Genomic DNA, 21,179 nt, shown 5'->3' with positions numbered 1-21,179 from the left:
GTCCTTAACAAATGAGTAAGTGGAGTAGGGGGAAATTCCCAGCTTGCTCGGCAAAAAATTGAGCAAATGCCAGATCACCATTTTGCAAAAAACTCTGTATATAATAAAGATGAATTGGTTTAAGAATGCCATCAGCAAACTATATATCACCATGTCGACACCAGTGGCGGCAACTCGCGACGCTCTTGCCGATCGACTACAGAGTGTGCGGAATACCGTTCCATTCTATTACAACAGGGCAAAGTAACAAATTTTGAGTGGTACAACGTTTCAAGACGAGATTGAACAGGAGGCAAGGGAGGACTACACGGTGGATATTGAATATCAAGGCCCCGGGAACGATATCCAGATGTTGGAGGATGGAAATAGGATCAAAACATGGCGTTTCAACAAGCATCTAAACCAACCTCTAAAAGACGCGATTATCCAAAAAGTTACACCACACGTGGACATGCGCGTTAAGGTTGTGTACAGCTTTAGCTGTCATATTTACAAGGGTGGGAGCGATGTGTCTGATTACCACTAAACTAAGAGCTCCAGGTCGCTGTCAAGTATAGCGGAAATCGAAGCGTTCGTAGAAGAATGCGAAATGAAGCTCCTCAATCTGGAGGATCACGAGTTCTGGACTAGGGCTTATACCACCTGTTAGGACCACCGAGACCCGGGAGCGCATGAGGGCAAAATTATCTTCTATCACGTACAGATTAAGGTGATAAACACGCGCGAACCCCTCTTGGGATGCGGCTCTCTCCCGGGTTGGTATCAAAAAAAAAGGTGCATCTACGCTATGGATGGTGAAGATGCCAGAACGGACAACCTATGTTTCAGGAGATGCTTGGCCGTAAGAGATAGGGTTAACGTAAAACGAGGAACAGAGTTTCTAACAAGGCCAGCTCTCACCTTAGCTCGAGAGTGCTACGGGGTCTCTAAGCTTAAGCGTAAGGACGTCAGGCCTACGAGGCTAGTGGATTTGGAGGGGGTTGCCAAGCAATTCAAGTTCAAAATTAGGGTCTTTAAACCCAAGAAAAACTCCGAGAAAGCACCATGCCGACTCGTCTATGGTCAAAAGCAATACAAAAAAGGTTTAGGCACCACCATTAATCTTGGTATGCCGGACGGGCACTGTTTTTACATCAAGGATTTTGATGTGCTGACCCAACACAGGCAATGCGAGGTATGCGGTCAAGTTTTTAACGAGGCTTTGAATCTCACGCGGCATAAGAGGAACGAATGCGAGGGTGCCAAGACGACGATTATCTGCAAAGGGGGGAAGGTCAAACGTATGCCGAGCAGGGTGGAGAAGGCCTTTTACGATGAGAGTTTTAGCTATGATGCATCAAAATGGATAGAATACATGTCAAAACAAACCGGAAGACATATTCACCATGCCCTATGTGGTCATGGTGGTGAATGTGTTATCCGTAATCGCAAAAAGGAGTGGAAAGTAGATGGGTATGAGCCTGTCACAAAAACTGTATACGAGTACAATGGTTGTAAGTGGCACGAATGCCCCTGTCTGTCCGAGAGAACCAAAGCGGACAAGACTCGCTACACTGCAACCCAGTCCAAGGAAATGATGATACGGGAACAGGGGTACAACCTCGTCACAGCTTGGGAATGTAATAGACCACCCAAAATCAAGACGTACTTTCAGAAGGAGTTCAGGCCACATCCTCATTACCTGGTATTTGAATTCAAAGCCCTCCTATCGCCCTTAAATTACCAGCAAACATCTGATCTAACATACCTTTCGAGACATGTTCCAATAAGTGTTGGTATTGCCGATAGTTTGAATAGCCACCCGGCGTTTATCGAGCACGAAAATCTAAATGTCTTGGTTAAAGAGTTTGTGGAAGAGCAGGAAAAGAGGCATACCCCGATTGTGGAGGAGGTCGAGAGAATATACCCTAAGCCCGACGACTTTGACATTCTCTCCAAAAAGAACCGGGGGTTGTGGAACGAGTGGGTAAGCCAAGTAGCTGTAATAGGGTTTAATTCTGGCAAGTACGACATCAACCTGATCAAGCGGTATTTCGTTAAAGAGATCGCGCAAGGCGATAAGATCAAGGTGGCGAAAAAAGATAACGACTACATGTTCCTCACCACCTCGAGGTTTAAATTTCTCGATATCGAAAATTTCCTTGCCCCTGGTTTAAGCTATGACGGTTGGTTCAAGTCGTTGGAATGTAGGCTTTAAAAGCTTTTGTTTCCATACGAGTGGTTGACAAGCCACGACAAGTTGAACCATGTTGGGCCTGTGGCTTACGAGGACTTCTATAGCCGTCTAAGTAAGAAAAACACACTATCTGGCGAAGAGTACAAGACATTCCGCGCCGAGTTTTACAGGCGAGGCTGCGTCACCATGATGGACTGGCTGTGCGAGTACAACCTAGACGATGTGGAACCTTTCATTGAAGCCGTGGACAAGACGAGGTTGCAGTATTACGATGACGAAATAGATATTTTGAAGGACGCGGTCAGTTTTCCAGGCGTGTCGATGCGCTACGTTCTGAACAAGTCCCTACGGTTGAACCCCAGGCTAGAGCTATACGCTCCGGGAGACCCATGCAGGCATAGGTGTAAGGACTCTTGTTATAGCAAGGCTTGCAAGGCCTGCAAGGAGGTACGGAAAACATGTGAAAAATGTGCGACGAATGAGGTCTACGACCTTACCCTACCGTCCCGCGATCGTATTCTGTAGATACCACGAACGAGACGTGACGGGTATCAGATCTCACATGTACAGCGAACCCCACAAGTGTAGGACCATTCTAGGGTACGACGCAAATATGCTCTACCCGAGTACCTTGATGCAAGACTTTCCCTGTGGGAAGGAACAGTTGATAAAGGTGGCCACACCGACATCGGAACACAATATCGAGATACTAGCGCGAGGTGTGGTGGATGGATCGTTGTTTGGCTTTGCCCAGGTTGATATCGAGGTACCCGAGGATCTGCGTGACAAATTCGGCGAAATGGTTCCCTATTTGTCGTCAAGGAGATACCTGATGATCAAATCCCCAAGCACATGCCCGAATACTTAAAAAATACGGGCTGCAAGCGTGTTCCGGGTACACGTAAGCTTCTGGGGTTGCTAAAGGCTGAAAAAATCTTACTGTATAGCACTGTGCTAAAATGGTACCTTGACCATGGGCTGAAAGTGACTGCCTTTTTCCAATTCCTCAAATACACTCGAGGCAGGCGCTTTAAATGGTTCCCAGAAGAGATTGCTGATCCACGACGACAGGTTGATAAAGACCCCGACAAGCGTATTGCGGGGGATACGGCAAAGTTGAAGGGAAACAGCTTCTACGGCAAGATGATTGAAGATTTGGCGAGGCACGCAAATACTACGTTTACGAGGGATGAAAAGGAGGTTGATGCACTCCTGCAAAGCCCATACCTAGAGGACCTTGGAGAGATCGGGGATGCATATGAGGTAAGAAGGGGCAAACACAAGTGTACTATCAATAGAGCCTACCAGTGTGGTATTTCAGTGTACCAACTAGCCAAGATTCGGATGTTCGAATTTTACTACGATTTTCTGGACAAGTACGTGGATTGTCGAGACTTTGAGTACATCTACATGGAAACTGACAGTGCCTATTTTGCCATATCTGGGGAAGAGTTAAGAGATGTCGTTCGCCCCGAACTGCTTGACGAGTATGATGAGGATGTAAAATACTGGCTCGTCACTGATAAGTACTCGAATCAAACAGGAGGACTATTCAAACCCGAACTTATTGGGTTTCGGATGATTGCCCTGACAGTCAAGTGCTACTTCGTTGAAGGAAAAAAGGGTACGAAATTTTCAATGAAAGGGCATGTCAAAGAAAAAAATGCTGTGACCTGGAGTAGATACCTGAGTGCGCTGAGGGGTGGTCTAGACATGGCCAAAAACGTAGGTTTTCGGGTACACAACCAGGGTATGGTTAAGTACGAACAGAATAAGCCCTGTTTCTCGGCGTTTTATGACAAGAGAGTTGTACATGACGACGGGGTCGTATCTCCCCACTTTTTTAAGTATTTTTGAATAACGAGGTTTTCCAAAAGCTGTTCAAAGCTTGTAAAGGTACTACTTTACAAAACAAAAACAATATGAGGGGAATCAGAAAATGCACACACTGTAAGCAAACCCTACCACTATACAACTTCAAGGTGATCCAACGTAACGGACAACGAACGAGGCTATGCATTAAATGCCTTGATATCGACAAGGCCTCAAGAGAGCGTACCAAATGCCCCTATGGAAAACAAAGACGCCAATGTCCAACATGCAATCGCCCTGCCTATCAGTACATGATAATTCTAGCTAGGATTCGTAATGCCCTAAATCGTGATACGGAGATAGCATCCCAGGAATATCTGGGATGTGATATTGTAACATTCATGAAGCACATCCAAACACAGTTTAGGGGTGGCATGAATTGGGGGAATAGAGGGCAATGGGAGTTCGATCACAAGATACTAATAAAATGCAGGGAGAACGGGGTATACCCTAGCGAAGAGGTGCAAATTGCAAGACTCCACTACACCAACATGCAGCCCATATGGGCTGCGGATAATCAAACGGAAGGCCATCGATATATTTCCGGGTAGAATGTAGTCTAGCGCGGTTTATCAAACACACCTGCTATATATGGAAGTGTGTTTGCATGTAGCTATACTTCTACCCTATGTGATAATACTACTATTCTATCTAAAATTTCAACATAAAATAAAGAGAATGTCAGATCTTGCACGAGTATTCGACACGGCCGCCTCTGCAGAAACCTACGAGCAGACAGAGAAACCCATCGATAAACGCCAAGCCTTGAAAGAGGCCCTACGCAAGGGCAAGGGGAATCTTCTACCCAAAAAATGCACAGCAAGGTTTGTCGACAAGGCTCCAGATGAGGCAATCGAGAAGGTATATGCCGAGTACGTACAGCGAGAACTCCACGAGAAGGGTGAAAAACAGCAAAAGCGCTGACTACCCATGTGGTCAGCCTGTATGCGAACATGATTGGAAATATCGTGGATATCGATAGTGTCGAGGGCCTCCGACAAGACATTGAGGAAGACCTCATTATTCGAGACGCCATCAGAGATGTCGGGATGTACTGCACTATTGGTAGAAGCTCCGATTTTTGTAACAGGGCATACCGCGAGACACATGGGCAAAAAGAAAGAGGAGGATATTATAAATGAGTGAGGAGTCTGCTAACCAAGTCATAACCAAGAAGAACGAGGGTCGTGTCGCTGCAGGCAAGAGACTTGCCGAATGGAACCGGAAGAACAAGGCTAACTTACAGAAGAACGTGGGCAAAGGTTCTTTGCCAGATGATCAAGAACCTGTCGCGGGTTTTAGTAAGTCGACTGATGTCTACATATACGGGGTAGGGACTTTAGCCGTATTGGCGATAAGGGTTGGTATATGGTACAACTTCGACAGAGGTAAAGATGAATCTAACAAGCCAGCGACTAATCCAGAGCCTCGGCAGGGCAAAGCCCAGCCAAATATGGATATTTTCAAAATGCGGTAATAATGAATGACCACAAGCAACGTAACACCGAAGGAAAAGGAGATTTTGGACATGATCTATAAGACAGTTGTAGACCTTGGTTTCACCTTTGCCTATGCCATGGCAGGTAAGAAATTTTTGGGCATAACAAGGCCCTCTACCAAGATGGATACCAATGATGTCCTCAAGATGGTGGCGTATTTTGCCGCAGGCAGGGCCAGTCGTGAAATGGCAGTCAAAAAAGGGTGGTTACCCGCAAGCATAGTTCCCAAACCGAAATAGAGTGTCCAGTAAAAACTTGTATTTGTCCCAAGGACAAAAACGAGTCAATATGGAAAAGAGCTGCTCGAGATGCAAACACTATCTTTCTTCGGAAAAGTTTCAGATCAGGGGGGATGGTCGAAGCAAGAGCTGTATAAGCTGCCTGGATAAAATGAAGCGGTGGAGTGTTAAAAATAAGTGCCCCCACGAAAGGCAAAGGTCTCAATGCAAGGACTGTTAGGGAAGTCAGTATTGCCAACATGAAAGGGTAAGATCAACATGCAAAGACTGTGGCGGTGGGAGCATATGCGATCATCAAAAAATGAGGTATCAATGTCCAATTCACAATCCTGCCGGACATCTCCCTTCCGTCGTAAGAATCCAAGACTCCAGGGCCCTACGGGGAAACAAGGAGCTTAGTTCCCGAGAGTGTATTGGATGTGATATATCCACGCTGCGGGCCCATATTGAATCTCCGTTCGTCGAGGGTATGACCTGAGAAAATTATGGTAGGAGGTGGCATATCGATCACAAGGTGCTACTTCAATATAAGGAAAATGGCGATGCCCCTCCGCTTTCCGAGGTAGCGAAAAGACTGCACTACACCAATACGCAACCTATGTGGGCGAGTGAAAAGATGTCAAAGGGTAACCGATATGTCTCGGAATAGAGCGTACGATAAATTTCTATCTCTCGTGGAGAGATAGAAATTAATATGGAGAAGGCTAAGGGTCAGAGATGTAAACGCCTTTTAACCCTTGAAAATTTCAAGATCACGGGCAATGGTGAAACTAAAAAGACATGCATATGGAAAGAAAATGTCAAGGGGGCGGTACGTACGCACCGGCTTCCAGCCTCTATATGAGTTCATGACTATCTGTAGAGGTTATATTGAAGCCCAGTTTTCCGAGGGTTATACCTGGGAAGCTTATGAATTTGTGCATGTGCACCACAAAATACCTTTTAAGTATGTGGAAAAAACTGGCAAGTCACCGACGCTTGCCGAGGTTGCTAGGGCAATGCACAAGGCGAGCAAATGGATAATAAATGGATAAGGCATGCATAAAATCCAAGCACGTTCTAACCCCAGACAAGTTTAAGATTAGGGGTAATAGTCGAACCAATAGTCAACCAAATCTCACTTCCCCCGCAGTCCCTGCAATGAGACTTGCGCTTTTGATGGTGGCAAATCTGCCTTCCCTTGCATTCCTTGCACTGGGATCTCCGCCTACCATGAGGGCATTTTGTACGGTCTAGCGACGCCTTTTTTATATCAAGGCACTTGATGCACATTTTAGTCAGTTGACCATTCCCCTTGATCCAAAAGTTTCCCAAAGAAAGATAGTGCTTACAGTGTGTGCATTTCCTATCCTCCTCCATCTTTGATATTTCACTACCTTTTAACATACAGTAAAAAGGGTCAAAAATGATAATTTTAATACCCTTGTGAGTATTAAAATTAGCACCTGCTTACGACATATCAATATCAAACATACCCTCAAATAGATCCCGCGTATCATCGTCGGGTAACGTGAAATGATTAAGGTAATAATTCTCAATGCCTAGGGTATCCTCCCTGAATCGGCACCAGGCATGTACAGTATTCGGATCATCGCATTCAGGTTTCCTCACAGTCATCTCGGGGTACATCTCCCTTAACGTGCTTATTCTTGCACCAAGTTGTCTACGCTGGCATCGGATCATATAGTGCTTATGTATGCCTTTTTTTCCATGCTCGTGAGGATCGTTTTTATCAACCACACATAGCACGGTATCATATTGATATCGGTGTGTAACATGTCTATGCCGTAGTTCCGAGTTGTCTTGCTTAAGAATAAGTTTTTCATCCCTATCCTCGAGCTCATCCCCGAGTGCCACGAGTCAATTATCCCTATCCTAGTAGTAGTAGGGAGTGAATATAACCAGTTTTTTATTCCTCCTACACCTTTACCCCCAAAAACTCCGCTTACACCATTTCCACCACCACCTCATCCCAAAAACAAGTAAAAAACGAAATCGTATGACGTCATACGTGAAATCATAATAATACAGAATATAAATGCCAATAACCAACACATAATAATATTAAATCATATATAATAGTATATACTCATATTATACAGAATATGAGTTAAGGAAAATTCCCAAAATATTCAATCCTTGACCAAACAAAATTTTCTGGTTGAAAAGAAAATCTGTATATAATAAAGCATAATGCAATAAGTAAACTATATAATACCGTGTCGGCACCAGTAGCGGCAACTCATGAAGCTCTCGCTAAGCAACTAAGGAGCGTTAGGGATACCGTTAGTTACTATTATAACAGAGTCAGGGATCAATTTTCAGGAACACCAACTCTCCACAATGAGATCCAACTGGTCACCATCGAAGATGAATATCAAGGAATTGAGGACCTCAAACACATGTTTGGGAAAGAATCGAAGCAGTCCACGAACTCAGAGGTAATCGAGGATATTCAGAACATTTTTGATAATGACGCGGAAATGATAGAAGAGGGGAGCCGCATCAAGACATGGCGGTTCAACAAAAAACTTAACCAGCCATTGACAGATACCATTATGCGAAAAATAAAATCACACGTTGATATGCGCGTGAAGGTAATATACATCTTTAGCTGTGAGATTTACAGAGGCGGTGGCGATGTGGCCAATTACCACAAGACAAAGAACTCAAAGTCAATATCAAGCATGGCTGAAATCGAGGCTTTTGTGGATGAATGCGAGATGAAGCGCCTGGATCTGGAAGATGCCGAATTTTGGGCGAAAGCCTACTTGCCACCAGATAGAACTATTGAAACACCAGGTGCATATGAAGGTAAAATAATATTCAAGCACGTTCAGATCAAAATAATTTCTACGAGGGAACCACTACTTGGATGTGGACCCTTACCTGATTGGTTGCGGGGAAAAAGATGTATCTATGCCATGGACGGTGAAGATACTAGAACGGACAATCTCTGCTTTTGGAGATGCTTAGCTGTAAGGGAGATGTATGTAAAAAGAGGGACAGAGTTCCTCACAAAAACGGCCCTAAAATTAGCTCGTGAATACTATGACGAACCTAAATTAAAGAGGGAAGAGGTACGTGCCACGAGGCTAGTGGATTTGGAGAGTATTGTCAAACGATTCAAGATTAACATAAGGGTATTTGATCCAAAAGATAACAACAATAAGGCGTCATGGCGTCTCGTATATGGACAAGGCCAATACGAAAAAGACTTTGATACGATCAACATTGGTATGTTAGGTGGCTTTGCTTTTATATCAAGAAAATGGATGTATTGACGCAGCATTGGAAATGCGAGGTTTGTACACAAAGATTCAACAGATCGGAGAACCTCACACGACACAAACAAAATGAATGCGAAGGTATCAAAACCAAGATCATTTGCAAAGGTGAAAAGATCGAACGGATGCAGAGTAGCTCTGAAAAGGTATTTTATCCCGATAAAGGTTTCAGTTACGCGGCATGCCAATGGATTGAAGCCATGTCAAATCAAACAGGTAGGCATATACATCATGCTCTTTGTGGACATGGGGGGAACGTGTGATACACGACGGCAGTAAGGCTGTATACAAGATTGATGGGTATGATCCTCAGACAAAAACAGTATACGAATACCACGGCTGCAAATGGCATGGATGCCCATGTCAGCCTAATAGAAACAACGTGGATAAAAATAATTTTAATTTCACCAAATTTAAAGAGGATCACATTCGGAAACTCGGCTACAATCTTGTCACTGCATGGGAGTGTGAAAATCCTCCCAAGGTTAAGAGGGTATTCAAGAAAGAATTTCGAGCAAATCCTCACTTCATCGTTTTTGATTTCGAGGCTCGCCTAGCACCATTGAACCAGCAGCAAACGTCTTATCTAAAATATATATCAGAGCATATACCCGTCAGCGTAGCCATTCACGATAGTCTACAAAAACATCCAACATTTATGATGAATGAAGACCCAAAGGTGCTTGTGCAAAAATTTGTTGAGCAACTGGAGCAGAGACAGATTCGGATTATTAAAGAAGTTGAAAAGATATATCCCAAGCCGGATGATTTCGATATGCTCCCGGAACAAACTCAAAATGCTTAGGTTTCAATAGTGGCAAGTACGATATAAACATGATAAAGCGGTATTTTGTCGAACAGATTGCGGATGATGATAATATCAAAGTGGCGAAAAAAGATGATGAATACATGTTTCTAACCACCTCGAACTTCAAATTCATCGATATTAAAAATTTCCTCGCACCAGAGTTATGAAAAAATGGTGCAAGTCATTGGATTGCAATCTCAAAAAATTAGTGTTCCCGTACGAATGGCTAACATGCTATGAAAAATTGAACCATGTGGGCCCAGTCGATCATGAGGCTTTTTATAGCGCACTCAGTGGTAGAGACACACTCTCACCTGAAGATTACCAATCTTTTCGGGATGAGTTCTATAAAATCGAATGCGTCACGATGCTGGATTGTTTAGCCGAATACAATATGGCGAACGTAATACCATTTATCGAGGCCGTCGACAAGACTCACATTACATACCACAGGGATGAGATTGACATTTTGAAGGATGCCGTGAGCATCCCAGGTGTGTCAATGCGGTATGTACTCAACAAATCCTTGCGGTTAAACCCAGATATAAAGCTTTATGCTCCAGGGGATCCCTGTAAGCATAAATGTGGGGCTCGTTGCACCAAAGCCCAATGCGAGTATTGTAAACAGGTTCAAAACGCTTGTACACTATGTACAAAGAACGAGGCCTATGAACTCCTGCAAACTGGCATGGTATGTGGGCCAGCTATTGTATTTTGCAGGTATCATGAGAGTGATGTGACGGGTATTCGCTCACATATTTATACCGAGCCCAAAAAATGCAAGACTATACTCGGGTATGATGCCAATATGTTCTACCTAAGCACACTACTGCAGGACTTCCCTTGTGATAAGGAGAGGGTAATAAAAAAGGCAGACCCTGCTGAAAAAATAGATGATCTGGTGCGAGACATTCTAGATGGATCGCTATTCGGGTTTGCCCAAGTTGATATCGAAGTCCCCACCGAGGTGTACGACAAATTTAGCGAAATGTCACCGTTATTTGAGGTCAAAGAGATATCCGATGAAGCCATTCCAGATCACATGCGGGCGTATTTGACCAAGACCGGACGAAAACGTATTTCGGGTACCAGGAAGCTGTTGGGAGTGATGAGAACTAAGAAGATCCTCCTTTGTACTGACCTGGTTAAATGGTACCTGGAGCATGGGTAGAAGATTACGGCTTGCTACCAGCTACTCAAGTACTCACGTGGTAAACCATTCGCTGGGTTTCCTGAGGAAATCGCGGATGCGCGTCGCCAAGCAGATAAAGACCCTGATAAGCGCATCGCTGGCGATACTGCTAAATTAAAAGGGAACTTGTTTTATGGGAAAATGATAGAGGACTTGGCGAGACATAACAATACCACATGTACAAAGGATGAAAAGGTAGTAGATGCGGCAATGAGGAGCCCATACCTGGAGGATTTTGAAGAAATTGGAGACGCATATAAAGTAAGACGGAGTAAACAAGGCGTTTCCATTAATAGAGCGTACCAATGCGGGATATATAGACCAGAAGAATGGAGACAGTACTAGACAGACTTGTATGTAGCAAGAAAAATTATAAACACTGACTTTTACCAGACACAACCTTTTCTTGCCGTTTATTTTTATTTGTTTTACAACTTTGTTTTTAAGCAAAGAGGAAGCTGTTATAAAGTACAGGCCACCTATGATGGAAATCACAACAACAACTGAGTGCTAATAAAAGCAAACTAATATTATGTTGAAAGAGAGTTGTAAAGTGATAACGAACGTGTTCTGATCTCTCTCTCCTTTTCCCAAAAAGTACGATTACAAAGTGCAACAGACTTCAAGTCAAAATTTCCTGAAATAGGTTACCTAAAAGACACATCTGCAGAATCAGTAAATGATGTTTTTGAAAAAACTTTCACAGCGTTTCGTTACCCAGTGAAAATTGTTTCCGATAACGAGCCACCGTTTAAATCCTTTAAACTTCGACATAAAAAAAATAACATATAATAAAACATAGAGGAATTTCACGTTATTGGCCACAGGCTAATGGCAAAGCAGAACGTTTTGTGAGGCCTATTAGCTAAAATAATTAGAGCCGCTAAAATAGAGCAAAAAGATTGAAAATTAGCTTGCTATAATTTCATTTTGTCATATCGCACCACCCCTCATTTTAGCACTAGTATTCCACCAGCAAATGTGATGTTTATTTGTAAAATACGTACAGCAATTCCTGACTACGACAACACAGTAAACAACAACAACTACTGCAAATTCAATCAATTCAAAATTGATGACCACGTGCTCGTAAAGCAACCATACCAGAATAAACTTACAAGTCTATTCAAACCTGATCCTTACATTATTACAGCTAAGAAATACTTTATGATTACTGCTACTTGTTTCATACAATTCAGTATGATGTGCAACTTGGTCAAGACGAATATGATCAAGTATACATCTGTTAGACATGCAGTTGCTGTATATAGTAGATTAAGGAAGACGTATATTATTTACTATCGTGTATTTACTTCCAAATTCCACGATATAAGAAATATCAAAACATTCTTAGTCTTTGTTTCTAGACTTTTTTGTTATGATGGTTGCAACATGTAATTTGATTTATTATGGAGCAGACCAAGCCAGTCGGTCTGCTCTTCAAAATCAACACTGTCATCATAACCTTTTATTCAGCAGCCGTGCTTTGCGCAGTTCGCCTATCCTAACTCCTGTTTTTGAACAAAGCAGACACCTTTAAAAAATGTTTATTCATACCTTTTGGGCAACTTCGTGCGACCATTCTTATGGTAAGCATTTTATTGCACACCTAGGACATGACTTTTTTTACTTTTCTTGGGAGGATGTTACCGTGGGTTATCACACTTTTCCCGTAAATATGAAATAAAAGCATATATAAGTTCCTCTCTATTACCGAGTATAGAATGCGAAAAAACATACGAAATTCTTTTTAAATCACTTTCCCTAACTTTCAGGGGCACTAACATAACAAATTACAGATATGCAACGGTACTTTGGAACTTTTCAAAAAAGAAACAAAAAATATGGTATTGCTGCAGTTTTTATTTTTGCATTGAAGTTTGAAATTAGGCGGGTTTATCTGGTTTTCATATAATTATAAACCATTTTTGTATTCCAGGAGGAGAATTTCAAGTATTGTTATTAGATAATTTTCTCCTAGCAAGAAAAACAATTTTTTTTTTCAAATATGTTATTAGTAGTGACAAGACAATGTAAGAAAATTTGCAATATATTTTTATAATTAACTCATAATCTATATAATAAATTACATTCGTTGAAATAGCATATATAAATATATATACATATTTACATTTAGAAAACGGTTAAAAATTCTCTTTTTTACTCAAATATTAAAAACAACTTAATCAAGTACATAAAATTCGAAGAGAAGTTTTAAATTTAGTGCTCGTTTTAAAATCTAACCCAAATTTTAAAAATGGCGGAAAAGAAGCGATTTTACCACTAGCAATCTCGTTTAGCGCTAGTAAACCATTCTTTTCTGTATTGAGAATTCAGTGAATATATATAGTTTTTATTCAATTCTATTTCTTATATGTGTATATAACGTGCAAGTTTGGTTTCAATTTAGCAGCCATTATAATGGACGACATCGAGATAAAAAATATCCTCTACAAAGAAGCATCGCACGTGATTTTCAGATTAGTGAAGTAACCCATCCAACTTTACTTTTACTTGACAAGTTCATAAAACAACACATAAGCAGATGACGTCACCACACTCGTTGACAACACTTCTTTCACTCTAAAATAAATTAAAAACAGGAGTCCTGTACATCAAGCAACGTAAGATGGTTCAGACATACTTATCGAAAAATCGATCCCTTTTCTCGTACACCAAACTGCTCACCATACAAGTTTGTTCACTTTAAGAAGGAACTGAAAATCGCGAAATCAAGGGAAATAGCCATCAAAATAGTTACTTTCGCGAACGATCATTTTGATGATTTTTTCGCGAGAATTAACTTTCGCGATTGGCGTGAATTTTATTTTTGTGCAAGAAAGATAGCGTATAAAATTAGTATATAAGGTGTCAACAACGATAGCATGTAATTTTGATTCAAAGAGTTCGTTAATGACTTTTAGACGAAACCTAAAGTTAAGGCGGAAAGTGAAATAATTTTTTTGTTTCACAAAAAAAAAAGAGAAAAAAAATTAGAGAATTTACTTTCGCAAATAGTTAAAGGGGCTACGGAACGGCTGTTGGTTTTCGACTTTAGTGACTTCCACGAAAGTCGAGCTGATGGCGGCGAAAAACAAACTGGCCATTTTTCCGGCATGTATGTAATTTATAGACTCGAACATATAAATATATGTATAATTTTTATCTTCTTCTTTAGTCTTGGTCATGTTTTCATCCAGAATTAGTCTCGCTGAAATAATTCTTTGTAATATACTTTTCGAAAAAAGATATTGAACCAGCAGGAAAAGTGCGCTGGTCTGTTCATTGCGCGAAACGCGTTCGCCGGATTTTTAATTCGCGAATAAACCTTTGCTTTTAATTTTATTTTTTTTGCGGGGCCTGAACTTAAATTACTCTCACACACGCACGCTATTTTGAGATTTTATACTCTAATTTATAAAAGGTCAAAATGAAATTGAAGAAAGCACGAGAAGAAATTTTGTCAAAACTTATTTTTGCGACCAAGAGACATGAACCAATTTTTTGCGATTAGGTTTTTAACGCAAAATGCGCTACATAATGTGAAATTTTGAGGAACTTATTTTGCAAATAAGGTTTAAAATCAAAAAAAAAAAAAGTTACTCAAAATTTAGTTCTTCTAAAATTTCTTTCTGCAAAAAGTTCTTCCCTTAAGCTACTCACATTTCCAGTCCCGATTTTTTTTACGCACAAAAAACAAAAAGGAAGACATGAATGTTCGTTGAAACATTTAATTTTAAAGTATTAAAAAAATTTAAACTAGCTCAAAAACCACAATGTCTAACGGTTTAAACAAGGTTTAAACAATATTAAAATGACGATAGCTCATACCTCGAATCGTTGTAAAGATGCCACTTATTGGTGTCAGGGTGTCTACAATATGCTGTGTAGTGGCCACCATACGTCCCACCCATGTGGTTTGCGACCCCATATAAAGAATATCTTGGAAAGTCAGTTACATCTATAAAAATAGCACCATTTTAGTTACAGAAACAACAAAATTGACACAAACGATCAAAAACGGATGGACGGACAAAGGAACCCGCAAAATGTAACGAAACGAACGAACTTATAAATTTCAATACTGGAGACGGACCTGAAGTGTTGGCAGCAAACTTTTCAAGTTCCAATTCAAACGGAAAACTAACTTTTGTATCTAATTTGGTGCGATAACGTAGTCCGGAGAAGCGTTTTAAATCTGTTAATGGTAAGTCAAGAAAAAACTCGTGAACTAATAAAATAATGTATAGTAATAATAACACTAAAAATAAAAACAAATCGATGCAATATGAAAAGATACGAATTACTAAAATTTGTGGAAATCTTTCAATTAGGAATCTCTTTGTGCATTTTCTTCGTTTTTTGCACGATTCGCACGTCTAAAATCAAAATAAGAAAATTAGCTGATTGGTTTGATCGTTAATACACCCTTTTTGCTAAACAGTATAGATGAAGTGTAATTATTGAAGACGAATTAAATTTCTGATCTCCAAATCATCCACAGTAAAGTCTCAGGTAGAGTGTTACGATGACGTAGCTGAAGGTATAGTACGCATTCAGAACGACTTAGTTTACAATCCTATGAAGCAAATCTTATTTTGATATTTTAGTCGGTAGACTTTTTAGTATTCATATGTTTGATGTGGGTTATCCAACTGATCATATTTACAGGTTTTTCGTCGCGATCAAGCACCTCTTCTTGCGTGAAAGCACTAAAACATTCAGAAATCTTTACATCACCAATGCGAGATTTCTAAAAAAAAATTGAAATCCTTATTACGCAAATAATTGACACAGGTGGGTAACTACAAAAGAGCTAGAAAACTTAATAAGGGAACATACATCCGACGCATTCGCAGAGGTTGAAAACAAGGTAGAATTTTTTATCCATGCACCATTGAGAAGCTTTAAGCAGAGTATCAGTTTTACAAAAAAATTTCTAACAAACACTTAGACTGTTTTTTTTTTCTTGGGTGGTCTGTTTAAGACGATTTTCGCTAAATATACGCAACTTACGAATTCGCGAAATTTTATTTCGCAAAAATGTTTAAAATACTTAACCGCCAAAGTTAATTCTCAAACATTGGTGGTGATTTTAGCACGACAAAAGGCATTAAAAATGGAAACAAGGCAAACGATAAAACATACCGGTATGGGCAAAGATAGATCCCAAAATGGGTCATACGTTACAGAGCGATGGGAACATGTTGTGCACGTTAAAATACTTTTTAGTTGACCAACAAATAAATCTGAAAAAAAGAAATGCAGTTATAAATAAAATATCAAAATCAGCATTGTTAAATTTAAAACAAAGCCGTTGCTTTAAAACAGGGTAATTCCATGTAAAAAAGCTTGAGATTGATTTAGGAATCGTTACAATTGATAATTTATTGAAAAAACTTGATTCATAGGATTTCACTAATATTAGAAGGCATCTTACTCAAATGAACTTATCCTAAATGAGCTTTGTTTTAATAGACGTGCGTGATGGAAATCAGCATTCCAACCACTTTCATACTAAGCTAAATTATTTCGTAATAGGATATAAGCTTTAAATCATTAAATTTAAACACAACAAAGAATTCACGACGGACATTAGCTACAAGTTATGGCATGAGTTAAAGATGTAAACAGATAAGGGAAAAATACAAATAAATCACTTCCACACCTTGAATAACACTGCGTTCACGCTGCAAATATCGATCCCAGTTTTTTTTCGACTTTTCAATGTCACTGAAAAAGTAAAATTCAACAACATTAAATAGGCACCTACTTTTTTAGTACCTTGTAGATTACAATGTAAGATATACCTCAACCCTGAGTCGTCTAGAATAGCAAGGGTAGGTTTTTGTTTCACATAGTTCAAATCATCGTGGACACCCTCGATAAAAAAGCGTAAAAATTCTTGTGCATCTTGCTGCCTAAAAACAAACAAAATATTTGTTATATAACAAAAGATATTTACAAACCCAGTTGGTGGGCTGGGAAGCAAGTGGTAATAACGTGAGTGCAGACTTGGGAAGTCCAAGGGAAGATAAATTTACAGAAACAAGGGTGTGCAATAGAGAAAAAAGATTTTGCAAGCTGTTCTGTTTTTTAATATATAAAACGCATACATACTGTGAACCAGAAAATCTCTTTGCATATTTTTGAACTTCATATTTTAATGAGCTCGGTGTTATGCAATCATTGTTCTGAGTCCACATGTCGTTTATCAGTTCAGCAAAAGCTAAAATGAGCAGAAGAAAATATAAGATGAATATACGCCACATTTATTTTCCACTGTTGGATCTTGCACTTACAAGATTTTGTTCATTACAGTTATAATTTGTTTGGCCACAAAAAAAAAAAACTACAATTTTTTAAAAGGCATAAATTAAACAAGCTAAAGCTTATCACTAATTCATAGTTCACTTTATGAGTGGAAACAAAGAAAATGACAGCGAGAAGGGCGGTCGTGTTTTGCTCTGCTCTCTGGATAATTTTAATTTTTACAGTTTTGGCTGTTAAATGTCGTTGTTTTGTTACATCAGATGAGATAAGTATAACATTATTGAAAGAAAAACTTGACTGCAAAGAGAATTTTACATGTTCGTCATTATTTGTTACAAGAGTACATCAGAAATATGTCTATGGAAGGAAAGGCGGGTTTTTAGTTATGTTGTTACTGATGTGTGGAGACGTGGAGAAATGTCCTGGACCAACTGGACATAATTTTACAAGATTTGTTCAAGCACAGAGGATTAAAAGTCTTTCATCAGAATATCCGAGGACTTTATAAAAATATGGCTAATTTATAAGCTTTTTTACATACGCACAAAAACACACATATTTTTTCTCTTAGTGAAACACACATCGATAACGCTACTCCGTCACAGCCTTTTGACATTCCGGGGTACACGATTGTAAATAAAAACAGAGACGTTGGAAGTCATGGTGGTGTTGCTGCATATACTAAGGATGGGATACCGTTTAAGAGAAGAACGGATTTGGAAAATTCTGAATTAGAGTGTATTTGGTTAGAAATAAACTTTCCAAAAACGAAACGTTTTCTTCTCAGTATTTGGTATCGACCCCCGTGGTCATCAAAATTCCTACCGAGAAACTTCAATGAAACTCTTCGCACCTCGTTCACAAAAGCAACATCTGAGAATAAAGAGACGATATTAACAGGAGATTTCAACATCAATTATCAAAAAGATAAGGAGAACGATGAATTAAAATCAATCTTCACGCTTGTCCAATTTAAGCAGATAATTAAAACGGCAACAAGAATAACAGATAAATGTGAATCATTAATAGGCTTGGTTTTTACAAATGCCCCACTTTACATTACAAAACATGACGTTTACGGGATCAGCTTTAGTGATCATGATTTAATTGGTTTCAATCGAAAAGAAAACAGAGTAAAAACGTACCCAAAGACGGTTCGCTACAGAAATTGCAAAAATTATGACAATACTAAATTAAAACAAGACCTCAAAACTACTGATTGGTCGTCGGTGTATAACTCACACTCCGTTTCAGAATCTCTTCAGGCATTTAATCAAATCTTGACTGAAAGTTTTAATGAACACGCCCCTTATGCTACAAAAAGGACGAATACCAACATATGCCCATGGCTGACACATGAAGGTAAAAACGAAATGGACTACCGAGATGTACTCCACAAAAAGTTTCGAAAATCGAAAACAACTGTAAACCATGGGAATTATAAACGCCAACGAAATAAAGTTAATGTTTTAATCAAAAAGGCGAAACAAACGTATAACACAAACCTACTAAAAGAAAACACAAACAATTCAACATTATTTTGGAAAACACTGAAAAAGATTTTCCTAACAAAGTCAAAAACGAAGCAAACAAATACGTTATTTAAAGTCGACGACGAATAAATCTCCGACAAAAAAGCTATAGCTGAAGGGTTTGGTCGTTTCTTCTCCAATGTCACTACAAAGCTACTCAAAACTCTCCATCCTATCAAGAATTTTGTATGGAACAAACCACGAAGAGTACCAATTCGAACTACTCAAAAATTTTCATTTCGCTCTGTTGCACCATCTGAAATCTGCAAGTACTTGAAAAAATTAAACCGCAAAAAGGCATCGGGTATCGACGATCTTCCACCAAATCTTCTAAAAGATGCAGCAGACGAAATTTCGAAACCTGTAGCTTTTATTATCAATAGATCATTGTCAACTGGCATCGTTCCAACAGGCTGGAAGATTTCAAAAATTAATCCACTTCACAAATCGTAATCAAAATCAGACTTTACCAACTACCGGCCAATTTCCGTATTGCCATGTCTGTCCAAAATACTTGAACGCGTTGTACATCACTAACTCTCAAACTATATTGAAAACAACTATTTGCTGAAAAACAGTCAGTTTGGTTTCCGCCGGCACAGATCAACGGAATTAGCCTGTAACATCTTGGTTTATAATATTCGTAAAAACATGGACAATGGCTACCTAACAGGGGTGACTTACATTGATTTAAGTAAGGCATTCGACACGGTTAGTCATTCGTTCCTTCTATCCAAATTACCATCTTACGGAATAACTGGAAAGGAATTGATTTGGTTTGAAAATTATCTCTTTAACCGTAAGCAGTGCGTATTCTACGACGGTCACCTCTCTGGGGAGTATCCAGTCTTCAGAGGAGTTCCACAAGGATCAATTCTTGGACCAACGTTATTTTTATTTCACTTGGACGATATCGACACCTGCCTACGTCATTGTAGTATCCTCAAATACGCTGACGATACCGTTTTATACGTTCATGGGAAAGATTCTGAATCTATTCAAAAAATGTTGAATATTGACATGCCTGAAATCTATAATTGGCTGAGAAAGAACGACTTGTCTCTAAACCTCAAAAAATGCAAAACAGAAACAATGATATTTGGAACCCCAGCTAGTATTAAAAAGGCTGCAACACTAAAAGTAATAGTCAACGGATCCAGTCTAAACCAAACAACATCTTACAAGTATTTGGGAGTCATTCTTGATTCAACAATAACCTTAAACGAAGATTTAACTCGAATACAACTGCTGTCAAAAGTACGTCCGAACTTGACTGTAGAAGCAGCCAAAATGATTTACACAAGTATTGTCGTCCCAGTGTTTACCTATTGTCGGACTGTGAATCTTAATCTGTCAAGAACGTTGATAGAAAAACTCGATCAAATACACGATCGTGCTGTTACCGTAATCACTGGGAACAAAAGTCAACAAGAAATCATCACTCCGATCATGACATCAATCAAACGTCACGCGTGTAAAATTGTCAGACGATCAATTACAACGAAACTTCCATCGCCTATGGACAGTTACTTTGAACTGATGTCACACTCCAAAACAACGAGAAATAATAAACACTCAATAAAGTTACCAAAGGTGAAAACTAAGAAAGCACAAAGTGTTTTTTTCTATCAAGGTGCACACATTTACAATAGTTTGTCAAGAGACATCCGTTACGAAAATAACGAGAATATGTTTTTAAAGAAATTAGATAATTTCAGTTTTTAACTTTTTTAACCTTTTATCTCTAACTTCTAACTAGTTTCCAGTATGGTTTGGAAAATATATGGTATTATACTAATTTCTATCATGTATTTTTGCTTTTAAAATTATTATTTTATTGTTTCTTTGACAGGACTCGTTTGAAAAGCAGTTATTTTACACTTGTAAATATATATGTAAACATTATGTATATAAACTGAAACGACCTATCCTGTATAAATATTTTATAATTTTTTTATAAATATTTTATAAATAAATAAATTCCAAGGCATTCTACAAAAAAGTTGAGAGATTATGTTTTTGCCTGAAATTGCTTCAACTAGTTTAACTGTGCAAACTATGCTTTAAGGTTCCATTTTTAAATGTTTGAGACTTACTGTTTAAATTAAAACCTGTTTAAATTCTACCATGTGTTAAATAAAATAAATATCAAGATATATTGTTTACCGATTGCAAGCCTTCCTTTTGTAGGTGCATGATACTTGTTTAAGTCGGTATTACATTTCCTTCTACAGAAATAGTCTCGAAGATGTTTTGATTTACATAAGCACTGTAAGATACAGTTCATAAAGCACTATAATG

The 21,179-nt window shown here is 39.1% G+C and overlaps 1 protein-coding gene across 1 annotated transcript in view; it reads right to left on the bottom strand.

Annotated features, from left to right (window-relative positions):
* Positions 1–13,109: 13,109 nt before the first annotated feature.
* LOC130636170 (ubiquitin carboxyl-terminal hydrolase 2-like) overlaps positions 13,110–21,179 on the bottom strand; it is a 31,953-nt gene continuing 23,883 nt past the window's right edge. The window contains exons 4-13 of the mRNA XM_057445797.1: positions 21,045–21,171; positions 17,194–17,302; positions 16,884–16,994; positions 16,742–16,806; positions 16,222–16,322; positions 15,743–15,826; positions 15,374–15,452; positions 15,170–15,271; positions 14,905–15,034; positions 13,110–13,656 (exon numbers count right to left, since the gene is read on the bottom strand). Of these exons, the coding sequence (XP_057301780.1) occupies positions 13,584–13,656; positions 14,905–15,034; positions 15,170–15,271; positions 15,374–15,452; positions 15,743–15,826; positions 16,222–16,322; positions 16,742–16,806; positions 16,884–16,994; positions 17,194–17,302; positions 21,045–21,171 (981 nt within the window). The 3' untranslated portion in view covers positions 13,110–13,583. The remainder of the gene's footprint in view (positions 13,657–14,904; positions 15,035–15,169; positions 15,272–15,373; positions 15,453–15,742; positions 15,827–16,221; positions 16,323–16,741; positions 16,807–16,883; positions 16,995–17,193; positions 17,303–21,044; positions 21,172–21,179) is intronic.

Source organism: Hydractinia symbiolongicarpus, chromosome 3, assembly GCF_029227915.1.
Source record: "Hydractinia symbiolongicarpus strain clone_291-10 chromosome 3, HSymV2.1, whole genome shotgun sequence".
In the NCBI taxonomy this organism is placed as follows: Eukaryota; Metazoa; Cnidaria; class Hydrozoa; order Anthoathecata; family Hydractiniidae; genus Hydractinia; species Hydractinia symbiolongicarpus.
Note: the sequence above shows the minus strand (reverse complement) of the source record. Positions and strands in the feature narration are given on the sequence as shown.